The 14250-nt window shown below is 40.0% G+C and overlaps 1 protein-coding gene across 1 annotated transcript in view; it reads right to left on the reverse strand.

The window, feature by feature from the left end:
* Nucleotides 1–6747, reverse strand: part of LOC139729732 (signal peptide, CUB and EGF-like domain-containing protein 2) — a 96674-nt gene extending 89927 nt beyond the window's left edge. Inside the window, 1 exon segment of the mRNA XM_071640668.1 lies at nucleotides 6436–6747. Within this exon segment, the coding sequence (XP_071496769.1) occupies nucleotides 6436–6747 (312 nt within the window).
* Between the last annotated feature and the right edge of the window lie 7503 nt (nucleotides 6748–14250).

Here is a 14250-nt window from a genome sequence, read left to right on the forward strand (position 1 = left end):
CTTGTTTTACATACAAGTAGAATTGTGCTAGTTTTCAAATTAAATGTTCTCGACACTTTAAGAGGAAATCCAGTTCAAATATAAGTTAGTCTCATTAGAAAGAGTAAAATATTACGAGTTTAACGGTATTTTTTTTTTTTTACAAAACACCCCTAGTTGTTAACGAAGTCTTTTGTCCTGCACCCTCTTTTTGAATAGATCTAGGGAGAGTTGTAGTTGACAGAATCCTTTTTACATTACAGGGCTGCTCTGTTTTATCCCGGCCATTTCAAGAGTATTTTTTTTTCTCAAAAAATTGAATCCTTCTTGGAATAACATGCTCTTTAATATTTCGTAAGGGGTTTCTAATTATCTCACCCAAAAGATGTTTAAAACCTGAAGTTAGGTCTCGACCAAAACCAGACGATATGAAAAAATGTTGTTTTTTTTTTTCAATTCAAATAGCTAATGTGTTCGAAAATAACAATGAGAGACGTAATTTTCTGGGGGAGAGTTATTGTAAGAGGGGTGATTGTTTGGAGCCTAATTTTAATAAGGAGTAATTGTCAAGGGAGGTAATGTTCTGCAGTGATCATACCAAGGAGGTGACAATCTCTTCCCACATCCTTGATATACTAGTTGTTAATATGCCCAATAATGCATTTGGGCAATTCTGAAATGAGCGTTAACGGTATAACAGTAAAATAGTTACAAAATTGATGAAACAATGCAAAGAAAGCAAATTAAGACAGAGACGAAGTACACAAATAAAGATACAGTGCACTCCAGTTACAACGAACACGGTTATAACGAAATTTCGTTATAACGAAGCAAAACTTCTGGTCCCAAAATTATCGCCATTAAAGTTTATGGTACAAAATTCGCTTATAACGAAGACGGTTATAACAAAATTTTCGTTATCACGAAGTCTTTTCTGAGCGCCACTGACAAAGAAAAACAAAAGAAATGCGCTCCGTTATAACGAAATGCGGATCGCATTCGAAAATGCGTAGCGGAACAAGCATTATTAAAGCGTCTCTGCATGAGCGAACGCATCATTAAATGTTCACTCCGTGTATCACGCACAGTTTCCGAGGGGAACTTGCGTTGTTGTAATAAAATAATTTGAATTCAGATAAGGTTTGTTTCATTGTTCCGAAGTCCTTTAATACAAAACACACAGATTCTGATACAACTAAATGTCCGTTAGTTCGGAAATGAAAGAGGGTTTGTTATTAAGCACATTTTGGCGTTATTCCAAAGGTTCGTTAATTCGATAATAAAATATGGTCCTTATTCTTATACGGTTCGTTAGTCCGAAAATGATAGGAATTCAAAACGTTCGTTAATCGGAACATTACAAAAAGTATCGTTAATCCATGGTGGAAAAAGGAGAGTACACTAACAAAACTTAAGAATTGCAATCTTTATAATCGTCTTAAGATAAATAAATCTTCGAAATAACTAACCTTTCTCATCTTTTTTTTCATTAACAAAATCTCTTCGGAATAACTAACCTTATTTCATTTTCGGATGAAAAAGCCTTCGGAACAACGGACTTTCTGACTAGTGAACCTTTTTCTCTCTTTTTTTTTGATTTATAAACCTTCAGAATGACGAACCTCATTTCATTTTCAGATCAACGAACCTTCGGAAAATGAACAATATATTATTTTGATCTAGATTATGAACTTTCGGAATGATGATTCTGCGGAAATGCGAACCTTCACATAAACAAACCATCGGAATCCCGGGAATGGCGAAACTTCGGAATAAGGAGTCTTCGGAGTAACGTACTTTAGTAAGAAAAGAACCTTTGGAATAGCGAACTGTAACCAAATCCTACACCGTCATTTTCTACACATGTGTGACAACACAAACAACTTTATGCTCTTTTAAAAATGTAATATTTAAACGAAATTAAAAAGGTATTCTCCCATTTCACATAGCTTTCCAGCGTATGATGAGGATTCAACAAACAAAATTTTTTTATGCATGGTTTCCTTCTTTTCGTTATACATTGCATATTATATTTGTTCGGTTACAACGAAATTTCGTTAAAACGAAAAAAAAAAACTGCCGGTCCTGAGCATTTCGTTTTAACGGGAGTGCACTGCACATGAACACACACGAGATAAATCCCTTGTAATGAGAGAAAGAGGAAAGGTGAGTTATGAATGACAGGAATAGACTACCTTCACAGTGGACAGAGAAAAGCGAGAGGGAAGAGGAAGATGATGGGTCAAAACCAGGGCACGTGAGGCATGAGATATAAGCTCCTCAAAATAAAGAAGTGTTACATGGAGTTGTGGTAAACGATAGACAATTGTGGTTAAAAAATATTGCAAAAAGTTTAACTCATTCTGAAGTGTAACATTTCTTCAAAATGTCTTTAGTTCAATGGTAAAGGCATTCAAACTTAAAACTTCTTTTATACTATACTATCAAGAGAAATCCGAAATTTCGGAAAAGTAAAAGAAAATACAGATTTAGCGAAAATAGTTTGGTTAAAGGCATTGACATTTACTGGATTACCGGGTAGGATATGAAGGGACAGCTTCGTTTTTTATGAACACAGAGTCAAAATACAGAGGGAGAAATTAAGCTTTTACATAAATTGTCCTAAGTGCAAACGATACAAATCGTAAATCTTTAAGATGTTGTTTTCATAAAATGATGTATCAGTATGGCATCTCCGTGATTCCTGGCAAATAATACAAAGAACTTCGTTTCCTGTAGTAATGATATTCTTTTTATTAAAGGTAAGATGGGGGGGGGGCAATGACCCGGGAGGTAGTTACCCAGGGGGTAATTGGCGTGGTGCACTGTCCTGGGGTAATTTTCGTCTTGATAGTTATAGGGGAGGGGGAGTTGTAGGCTTGCTTATCCGGGGTAATCATCCTCGGGAAGTTATCGGAGGGTGTAGTTATCGGGTGGAAGTTATCTGGGGTCTAGTTATCGGAGGAGGGGGTAATTAACCTGGGGATAATTATCCTGGTGGTAATTATCGGGGGGGGGGGGTAGTTATCCTGAGGGTAATTATCCGGGGGGTGATTATCCGGGGGGTAATTATCCGGGGGGTAATTATCCGAGGGGTAATTATCCGGGGGGTAGTTATCCGGGGGGTAGTTATCCGGGGGGTAGTTATCCTGGGGGTAGTTACCCAGGGGGTAGTTCTCCGGGGGGTAGTTACCCAGGGGGTAGTTCTCCGGGGGGTAGTTATCCAGGGGGTAGTTCTCCGGGGGGTAGTTATCCAGGGGGTAGTTATCCGGGTGGTAGTTATCCAGGGGGTAGTTATCCGAGGGGTAGTTATCCAGGGGGTAGTTTTCCTAAGGGGGAATTGCCCTGGGGGGTGATTGCCCTTGGAGGGTAGTTGTCCGGGGGGTAGTTGTCCTAGGGGGTAATTACCCTGGAGGGTAATTGCCCTTGGAGGGTAGTTGTCCGGGGGTAGTTGCCCTAGGGGGGAATTGTCCTGGGGGGTAATTATCCGGGTGGTAGTTATCCGGAGGGTGGTTTTCCAGGGGGTACTGTTCCTAGAACCAAAGTTTAGTGTAGAGAGCTTGACGATGTAACCAATTTTTCTATTTAAAAAACAGTTCACATTTCAAGCTTGAAAAGAACAACAATGAAAGAACGGGTATATAACAAAGGATATATAAACCGCTATGGCTACATAGTCATGGTGCTTGTGGGGTTATGTTGTGACTACAGGGTTCCGAAACACTTCGTAGTGTAGTATAATAATAAAAAAGAGAGGTTGATAAACGTGTGATTTAAAAGGCAGAAGCTGGCTTTCGGGGATTCCTTTCGACAGAAGTTACAACAATACAGTCAAGCCTGTCTATAGCGGCCAAGAGAGACGAAAAAAAAAAGTGGCTTTCAGACAGGTAGCAGCTATAGACAGGGTCTTTAATAATGGCTTTTCGGGCGGGGGGGTGTGACCGCATACGGCAGGTGATGATGATGATGATGAAACAGCATCTATATAGCGCCATTTATCTGTAGAAACATTCAAAGGCGCCCAGCTGCCACAAAGTGTCACACACCATTCACAAAGCTGCTGGAAAAGATAAGTCTTCAGTTCAGACTTGAAGGTATTGAGGCTGTTGCAATTCCGAAGCTGGACTGGTGGGTTCCACAAACGTGGCGCAACAGAAGAGAAGGCTCTATCCCCATACATTTTTAGGCGGGTATTGGGAACATGGAGGGTCAGTTCAGTGCCACATAGTCCTGGTCGTCGCTGACGTACACTGGCCACTATAGGCAGGTGACCGCTAAGGCAGGTTTGACTGTATAGAGCAGAGATTTGAGAAGGCAAAGTGTCAAAGACCAAGTTTCGGCCAACCAGACTACGCCAGCCCAGAGAGGACTCAGAGGAACTATCGCCTAACCATCGACCAGGAGTAATCAAAGTATTACCAACGCCGCGGGATCTGTTGATATTAGCCATTAGGCCAGGCAGTCATGACCTCTAGGACAGAATGGAGATGCCAAGACTAATCATGACTAGATCTTCCACTGATTCCATCGTCCCGTCATCGGAGAGGTGGGGGTGGTGAGTGGGTATCTGCCTTGATAGGCATGCAGCCTTTTTCCAAACAGGGGCTGCTGGGGTTCAATGGATAAGACCATGGACTATCAGTCACAACGTTCCTGGTTCGAATCTCCTAATTTGACACGTTGTACCCCTATGCAAGGTGCTCCATCCTCATTGCCTCGTTCTTGGCAGGGAATTAAACAATTAAACTTAAAGGCCGTCGATCCCATAGCTGCTTACTTATAAGTATAGATTACTTCTCGTAAATCAAGTTAAAGGGATGGTGTAGCTCTGGTTGAGAGTAGGCTTCAGGTTACCAACTTCAGCTGCGAGATAATGAATGACAAACCTCTTGTGAAATGTGAAAGAGCAAACAATTCTAAGAGGAATCCAAAGTTTATTTGATGGAAATTGGTTTTGAAATGGCTAAGATATCGCAAACAAAGCGATCCTAATGAAAGATGAGACCAACATTTCATTAGGATCCCTTTATTTTACTTTGTTTTTTGGATATCTCAGCCATTTAAAAACCGACTTTCATCATAAACTATGAGTTCCTCTTAATAGATGCTCTCTAAAATTCCAGAAGTGGTTTCTAATCATCTCGCAAAGAGTTATAAGCTGAATTCCCCATCCCGACCTAAACTATATCATCCCTTAAACATAGGCCCAACTGTAAGGAATCCTGTTTGAGGACACTGTAGGAGAGAGCAATGGTTTGGAGTCTCGGGATTACATCCTATATAAAGAGTTGCAAATGATTGCAAGTCAGAATGTGCCCCATTAAAGGAACATGGGAGAACATGTCAATGTAAAACTGTGGCATTCAGGAAAGCAGCGCGAAAGAAACCTGGGGAGCGCACTTCGGGTACAATGGTCTCCTGCACCAGGGAGGCTCACCTCCCTGACTGCACGCCCGAAGCTCGAAGACACTATAAAGCGGTGTGGAGTTGTGCGTAATCGGGCAACTTGTTAGCTCGATGTTATGTTCAGGGACCTGGAAAGAGGTATCCGTGGTATATTTGAGTAACCCATGCGATAGAACAGATGGTGACATTTTGTACAACCTACCATTCTTGAGCCTCACGTGTAAGTTAAAGGGATCATATAGTTTTGGTTGAAACCTAATTTCAGGTTTCTAACATTTTTTGGTGAGATAAGGAGAAACCTCTTATGAAATATGAAAGAGCATGTAATTCTATGAGGAATTAAATGTTTATTTGATGAAAATTGGTTTTGAAATGGCTGAGATATCCAAAAAAGTGTGATTCTAATAAAGTGTGGGACCCACACTTTAATACGATCGCTTTGTTTTACTTGTTTTTGGATGTTTCAGTCATTCCAAACCCAATTTTCATTAAATAAACTTTGAATTCCTCTTAACATGGTATGCTCTGTACTATATCATAAGTGTTTTCTTGGTAGGCCTATCTCACAAAAAGTTAAAAGCCCAATTCTCATCTCCACTAATACTGTACAATCCCTTTAAACAAACTTACCTGACTGTGCAAGATGATTGTCTGTCTCCATGTTACTCACTAGTAACCAAGAGAGGTCTTGGATTTTTAAGTTCTCCGAAACGTTCCAATTAAGAAGAAGAATCCAGGTTTTCTCAGAGGTAAGAACGATTTGGTTGTCATTTATCACAACCTGATGCGACATACGACATGAATGTTTTGTACCAACTGAACTTGCGTAATCATATTTATGGATACACTTTGTGTGGCAACGTAAGCTTAGCAACGAGAGCGGATGACCAGAAGTCTACTGCGCGCAGAACAACGCGACATAATTCGGCAGCTACATAAGCGCGTCTGGCTTTATCTTGATTTATACAGGCTGCATTATCTGTTCTTAAAGGATATAGTAAAAGAGACGAACTTACCCGCGTCGTTCTCAGCCTCGGGATCTCGTTCCGCTAGCATTATAACTGTCGCTCGACAAAGTCCCGAACCTGTCCGAGCTGTTCCCGAAGGCACCCGATTCAGTCCGACGTAGATATCGTAATCCAACTCTCCATATTCGGGTGTTTGTCCATTCAGCGTGAAGAGATACCGGCTCTCCAGCAACCCTTTGCTATTCTCACGATTATTCCACCTGATCTTCTCGTCGGCGATCTCGATTCTTAGCTTCGTTCCGACGTCGACGACATCGTCCACAACCTTGAGGAGCAGGCCTCCGTTGAGGGTTTCGGAGGCGTACCCTGACAGCCCGTTGCTGTAGACGCGCATCTGCTTGTCGCGTATTTGAAGTTCCGCCATGTTGGATGTGACATCACCGTCACCACCCATTCCGTTCCCACCGGGCGAGTCTGAGATATCGAGCGTCCAGTTCTGAGGCGTCTCACTGTAATCCAGGAAGAAGCGAGCCACTCGGTAGGGACCCGCGAAAGATATCTTGAGCACCGCCTGTCCGTCGCACCGATGATGCGTGGAGGCCCGTGGATGCACGAGGAGCTTGATGTAGTCTCCGTTACCCTCCACGTGACCTGTTCTCAGGTCCAGGTACATCCTTTCTCGCTCGTAGAGGCTCTGGCCGTGGTCCCTGTGACAGAGCGCTGTCAGAAAGCGGAAGGTGAAAGAATAAGAGATGATTCAGACAGTAAGGATGATTATTCAATGATCGTAATCATATTAAGAATGGATCTTTCTTATTCAGGGTAGTCTTTTAATTGTCGTTAGTTCTCCTTTAAGGAACCATACCATAATAATCACAACATCGCCTGGTATCGATTTATACACCTGACGGTCCAGAGGAGCATCAGGGTAACGCATTAAGCCTTAATGACTGCACTTTGGACATTGGACCATGAAGGTGGACCATCTCCCTAATTGGACAGAGTCTACAACGCTGTGGTGTTTTCCGTGCTAATCGACATTCAGAGAGGACAAAGGGTTAATGTCTACGAATTCTAGAACCTTTGTGCGAGAGTCAACAGCACACTCCCCATGATACCGTAATGATCTCATCATCGCATATACAGTAAATGAGGAGTTAAAGAAGTCTGTGACCTGTAGTCAAACCTGCCTTAGCGGTCACCTGTCTATAGCTGCCACCTGCCGTATACGGCCACTAGAAACGACACCCCCCCCCCCCCCCCCGGGAGAAAAGCCGTGTTAAACATTCTGTCAGTAGCGGCCATCTGTCAATATCCTCTTCTTTCGTCTCCCGTGGGCGGCCGCTAAAACAGGTATGACTGTATATCATTTCGGGAACAGCCTGATAAAGGAAATGTTCTCCTTCTTTTATCAGCAGTCTAGTGACAATAAACGTGTCGACACTTCCAGTAAATACGTTAGAAGAAATCATCCTTCAACTATGGTGATGTACGGGTACATGTGTAAAGCGGGGAATACACCGAACTTTCTATTGATACGCCTACTACCTCTTCAGAAACCGGTGGACAAAATAATCACAATTTGTTTCCAGATGACTCTTCTTCATTGAATATAAAAGCTACACACAACAGTCTCTAAAGCAATACTAGTATTTAAAGAAAATTTTTAAACAATTTTCACGGAATACTGAATAACATCTCTACTAAAGTGAAGATTGTTAACCGCGTCGTCTACCCTCCACTACTGCGTTTGTCTCTCTTATGACTTGTTTAAGGTTTTGGTTTGTTTACGAGTGCATTCGACACCTGTAAATCATCCGGGGGTTCTTGAACGGCAGTGTCACGTGACAGCGGAACTGTCCATTGTCATGATCATCATGCGTGTTGGGAAGAAGGCAATTCGTGGGATTGTAAGCAGAGGAAAACAGAAGTCATCCTATTATCATGCGGGTGATGTCCGTTATCGTGTTTATCCCGAAAGTTCGTAAATTCGAAAATGAAATGACGAGGTTCGTCACCGTGTTCGTTATTCCGAAAAAGTAAAGACTGTACGTACTGACCCACCTTCAAAATTACGAACCTTCGAAATGACAAACCTTTTTTCATTTTCGTATAAACGGACCTTCGAAATAATGAACCTTATTTTAGTTTCGTATTAACGAACCTTTGGAATCACGAACCTCTTTTCATTTCGGATTGTCGAACATTCGGAATAACGAACTTTATTTCATTTTCGTATATATTAACTAACCTTCAAAATATCGAACCTCATTTCATTTCCGGATTAACGAACCTTTGGAAGAACGAACTGTAACCTATACACTGGACAACATTTTCGGTTACAAGAACCCTTACAGTCAGAGAACTAAGGCAGTGTCATTATTCGGAGCTGGTAAGATATCCGTGCTTGCGTGGCTTATTCAGAGCAAACGCAGGTATTGGTGGACCGAGATTACAACGGTGCATGCTGCTACAACATCCTTGAGTTAAATAACTCTCTTTATCAGCCTTTCTACTCCTTCTGAACTCTTCTGATGAGCGAAAAAGAGATGACCCCAGTCTTCTTAAAGAAATTGATCCTCCTCTATTTCTTTCAAGAAGAAAAAAAAAAACTTTCAATGAGCGTATGAATGAAAAGGTTCAAACTTTTTAGTCTAAATGGTATGAGTGCACGTATACAATGGTCAGTTTAATACCTCGAAGTGCATGTCCGAACCATGTTCCAATCAACTATAATAGAGTGAGCATTATATCAAAAGTTTCATCAGATTTCCTTTCCTTGAAACAGTTCAATAAAAGTTGAAAGAGAAAATCTATATTCGTGCTATATGGATGCAAGCGCATAATACCCAAATAAGATGGGACGATAAAAATGGTGGCCTCATCATTATAGATTTTCGTTTTATTATTTCCTTTTTTACAGAAATTTAAACAACCAAAATGTTTGATTAGCTTCATGATTTATTACTACATTGTATTATAGAATATGGCAATGACGACCTTTAGGGAGATTAGTTGTTGTGCATAGATGATAGAATTTCGACCAAAAAAAAATTACCTGAATGACATTATTTGAGCACAAACTAATAGAGGGTTTGTGAGTTAATGTCATACAGTGTATATATCAGTGCATATCACCTCAGGATATTTACATTTGTTTTATATCTTTCGCTGCTTACGGAATTCAATAGAACATGGTAAAAAAAAATTGCACTTAGCATAAACGAAATTAAACAAACTGTAATAAATCATTATACTCTAAAAACTGGAACAAAAAGCATGATGTAACAACAACTTAAAATCGGCCTCGTAATCTATCACTGGTGAGCGCGTTAAGCGACACTCTGTACTGCAATCCACTGTTCATTATTCCCGATCAATCATTCTTATCCGACGCAGTAGCATTTTGATATATGTCTCCCGTTCACTGACAAAACTCCTCATTAAAGATTATTCCCCGAAAACCTTAAAATAACTCAGAAAGGACAGATCTTGAGATAACTTGAAAGTTGAAAAATGACGTTTGCGGGAAAAAAAAAAGAATACAATACAAGGGAGAAAGTAAAATCTAGGTTAGTCTTGGTATTCGCAGGAACCACGTTATGTGGTTTCGCGAAGCCCTACATGTCTAATGACGTGATAAGCAGGATTTAATACGCCTAACAATATAACCACTCCTCTACTTTCGTAATTACACTAGCGTTAAATTGTCTCTTTAAAGGTCTTGAATTAGTCTTCTTACCTCAGACTCGATACATCCAGCAAACAACATCAACAAGAGAAGATACTTTATTTCCTGTATCAGGAATGAGGTGAAAGTTCAATGCATTCTGCAGTTGAATACGTTTTTATTACAGCGCTGCGGGTGATTCTGAGGCAATTCCAACAACTTATTGCCAATTGGCGTGAGATCGTGCATAATATGATATAACTGGAATAGAGCGACTTATATTCGATAGCCATTAAACATCCAAGATATTGCTCACAGTCACTCTATCGGATGATATTTATGATTAGCATAGAGGTTGCATGTGAAAGAAGATTGTTACCTTTTCTCTGGGGAACTTGATCTACCATGTATTATATCTTAGCCGAGTCGAAGATAATTACAGGCTAATATTAGTTATAACGTTTCCACAACATTCAATTGATTCAATATCTTAATAATATTAATGAAGTGTTGGTATATTTATGCAATATTACCGTAATGTATTTCATGCATATTACGCGATGTTCTCATTTAATTTTGTCTACAGTAGAAGACTACGATCAGTCAATTCTGCAAATCTTCTTCCGTCACTCGAATAGCATGAAGAAGAAAAATTGTATTTAATCAAGTCTTGCAATATTGATTTTATTTTATTTTATTTTATTTCATTTTATTTTATTTATTCTCTGAATGCCATTTTCTTTACAAGCACATCAATTCTTTGCAAACATTGTACAAAATATTAAGCAAAAAGCCCGGATTGCACGCTTTACGCTGTAAACGATTTCTTCATGTGTATTTCACAGGATCACAATAATGCTTGATAACCATTAATCAAATCAAAAATTCGTTATCGCAAGGCATAGTCTCTTGAAAAGTTATTTCATGTCATGCTCCCCATCACGAATACATATCTGAGTACTGTCGTTGACAAGACGTTAAGAAAATAATCTTAACTCAATCGCCTTGTCGGGGTTCTTCTCAGAGACTAAGCTTAAAGTGGACGGAAACCATAGAATTCCTGAGACTGGGTGTAAATCCTATCTGTTAAATTTCCTCAGCTAAAGAACACAGTTCCGACTAAACAACATGAATAAACACTTAAGTCCACGAAAGCTTTTCAAACTAGTTCTGCTTACAATGGCCGGCTTTAACGGCCACTTAAAGTTTAATTGAAACATCTTTCAACCTGTTTTCTCCTAAAGGCAAATTAGGAGGCAGCAAAAGAGCGCAATGTAATTACAGTTACAATCGTCTCGACTTCTGAGGCAGGCCTTTCCAGTCGAAGGTGAGTGCAAGGATAAGAGATCTTAGGTAGGGAATAGTTCTTTAATGCCTTGTAATACCCATGAGGGTCATCACACGTCAGTAAGATACTGTAATACAGTCGCACTAAGCAAAGCAACGTAGGCATCACGCGACCAGCTTGACATGTGAATCTGAAAGGACTGAAACAAATGTTGCATGATTCGCTGATCTTCAAAAGTTTATGTAAGCAGGACGCTCCTCTCCCTCGCGTCTCCATAGTTACAGTTATCTAGATTTTAGTCTGATGAGATCGTTGTTGTTTGTTGTTGTGGTTGTTGCTGTTTTACACTGACTAATTCACTGTGTAATTTCTTTCATTGCCTTCCATTTAAACGAGGTTTGTGTGTGTGTGTGTGTGTGTGTGTGTGTGTGTGTGTGTGTGTGTGTAATTATAATAATGTCACTTAAAAAATTTTCTATTTGATTAAATTTCCGACTGAATACCTACAGTCAGTTTGTCTTAAAATCTAGGCCTATCAATGTTAAGAGTATAGTCTGTTAATCGTGTTTCAGTGAAAATAGAGGCATTTTGAGAACGTCATAGTCAAACAAAATGTCCTGATTTTACTAATTGCTTTTCAAATTCCCTTTTTAATGGTCCTTTTAGCCCTCAGACTTTGTTAGCATCTACGAATGATTACTGAAGTTCATTAAAAAAATGAAAATATGTTCGTACGTTCTATGCTGTAAGAATCTTATTTCCTTCATCAATATAGGAATACAAGGCAAAAAAGTTCATACAATGTAAAATCGTGTTCATGTGTCTTTCTTCATACACCTGAGGAGTTTTGAAATATTTTCAAGTGTTTTCAACTACGTCACTCGCTCATCGTCTGGTGTCGATTCCCACGGGATGTTGGGTGTAAACAATACGAAAGTGTAACTGTGAAGTTCAAACTGTGTCTGAACAATACAGAAGAATACTGATCGAGATTACTTGTGTATTTTTCAGCAGCATAATACCTGGGAGTGCATAAGCCGAAATGGATCGGTTTTGATTAAAGGAGCATGTTTTTGCCCGGGGTGTGTTACATGTTGTTACTGGTTCCCATTGGGGCTCACGTATTAAGAATAGACTCTTTTACAGGGTATGGGTCATGGTAAGTGTTAGACAGGTATGGTGAAGTCGCATTAGCTTTTCAATGTAACTCCTCGATCCCGAGACTAGGCATCATAATCTGGGCTCGCGGGTGTGTCTAAGTTTTCACCTCTTTGTGTTTTTGTAATTGAAGCATGTAAGGTTAAGGAACTGCATTTTGTATTTCTTTAACTTGTTCGTTCCTTTTATTTTTCAAACGATTCCGATAGAAAGATGTCTATCTAATTTGATGCGGACATGGAGACAAAGCGGCAGAAGAAGATAGGAATGGCCTTAGAATAAATATGAGAGGACGTTTTCCACTTCACCCTCAGCAAAACAGCGTCTGGGAAAACGGAGTGATGAAAAGGTGTCAAAGCAACTTGTAGGGAGGGGGGAGAAAGAGAGATTATATATCGGCAGTTGGTGCTGGAAAAAAAAAGATGAAAGACCAAATGGATGAACGCTGATCACTGCCCCTAACACAAACGAGAAAGTAAATTGAGTTTAAAATCTGCCAAGTGAGTGCCTTGCAAGGATTCACAGAGATTAAGTCTGACAATCCGGATTGTATATACAAAAGGTGCGACGTCGGAATTGGAAAGCGAACACGCGCTGGATAAGACCGATACGAACAAGCACACTCTCATACATTTCACATTTGTTGGTGAATATTCTGATTAATTGAATTCTTTCAGCATTTCATTCAATGGCTTGTAGCGTCATGGAAACAGAATTTTTAATCCCTCACGTCCTCATGTCCCCACTTGCTGCCATATCCGCGAACTTTCCCCGTGTGTAAACGAAAATAACGGGAGAAAAGCTTGAAAACATTCTTTGCGAACACAGAGCTTATCAAAGCTTCAAAGTGTTCCTGCACAATGACGTAAGGGAACACAATAAAATGAGTGTTAACGTTTAGTACGTATACGGTCGTCAGCAAACATTAATTGGTAAAGTTGAATAATACATCCAAGCTTTCTTCTCTGCTTTTTTTTTTTTCAAGTGAAAAGTTTAATCTGAATCTCTTTGACCATACACATGACGATATGAACGAACGAATATGAACGTCGTCATAATGTCTTGTTTCATAAGAGTCTGGGACCAAGGCTACAAAATCTTTATGCATTTCATAAATGAAAATACTCGCATTTAAATTTGCGTAATCTTTCAGTCGAACAACAACCAGGGCAGGCAGCTCTAAGTATCATCCTATAAGCTCTGCCGATCAGTTTTGTGCATTTGCTAAAACTACCTATCATAATTCCCTATGCCTTTCTTATAGATTCAGTTGCAATGCATTCATTCTGCCAAAAGACAATCCATAAAATTGAGAAAGGTTTATCAGAGGCTTGCCCGTCCTGGCAACAACTTTATGATATATACGCACTAAGTACTAATATAAACTAGGATGTAGCGGTGAAATTATTAATCTGAATACGAAACTTTATAAGCCTACGTTGTAGACAGAAACACCCATGAAATTTTAAATATCAGATAGACATCTAATACGCTTTCTTTCAGCACCCCAGCGTATCCATTAAAACCATTTCATCTCCCAGTGTTCAGTGAATCAAGTTTTCGATCGTTACTTTTTGAACGACACGAACGTAGCAGACGACGCCAGGTGTGTCAAGATTGGTCAATAGAGGGCCACAATCAAGTTGTCACAATGCCTTGATTGACCATCCGATGGGCTGGCGGTGTGAATGTTGAGGAACACGTAATGAGAGTAACCGCGCCCACTTCGTGTTTTGGTATAAGCCAGTTCGCAGTTCCACTTTGCCCATGAGCGGAAAAAA

Source organism: Diadema antillarum, unplaced genomic scaffold, assembly GCF_040938485.1.
Source record: "Diadema antillarum isolate AM-2024a unplaced genomic scaffold, OU_Dant_1.0 seq00000261_RagTag, whole genome shotgun sequence".
Taxonomy (NCBI): Eukaryota; Metazoa; Echinodermata; class Echinoidea; order Diadematoida; family Diadematidae; genus Diadema; species Diadema antillarum.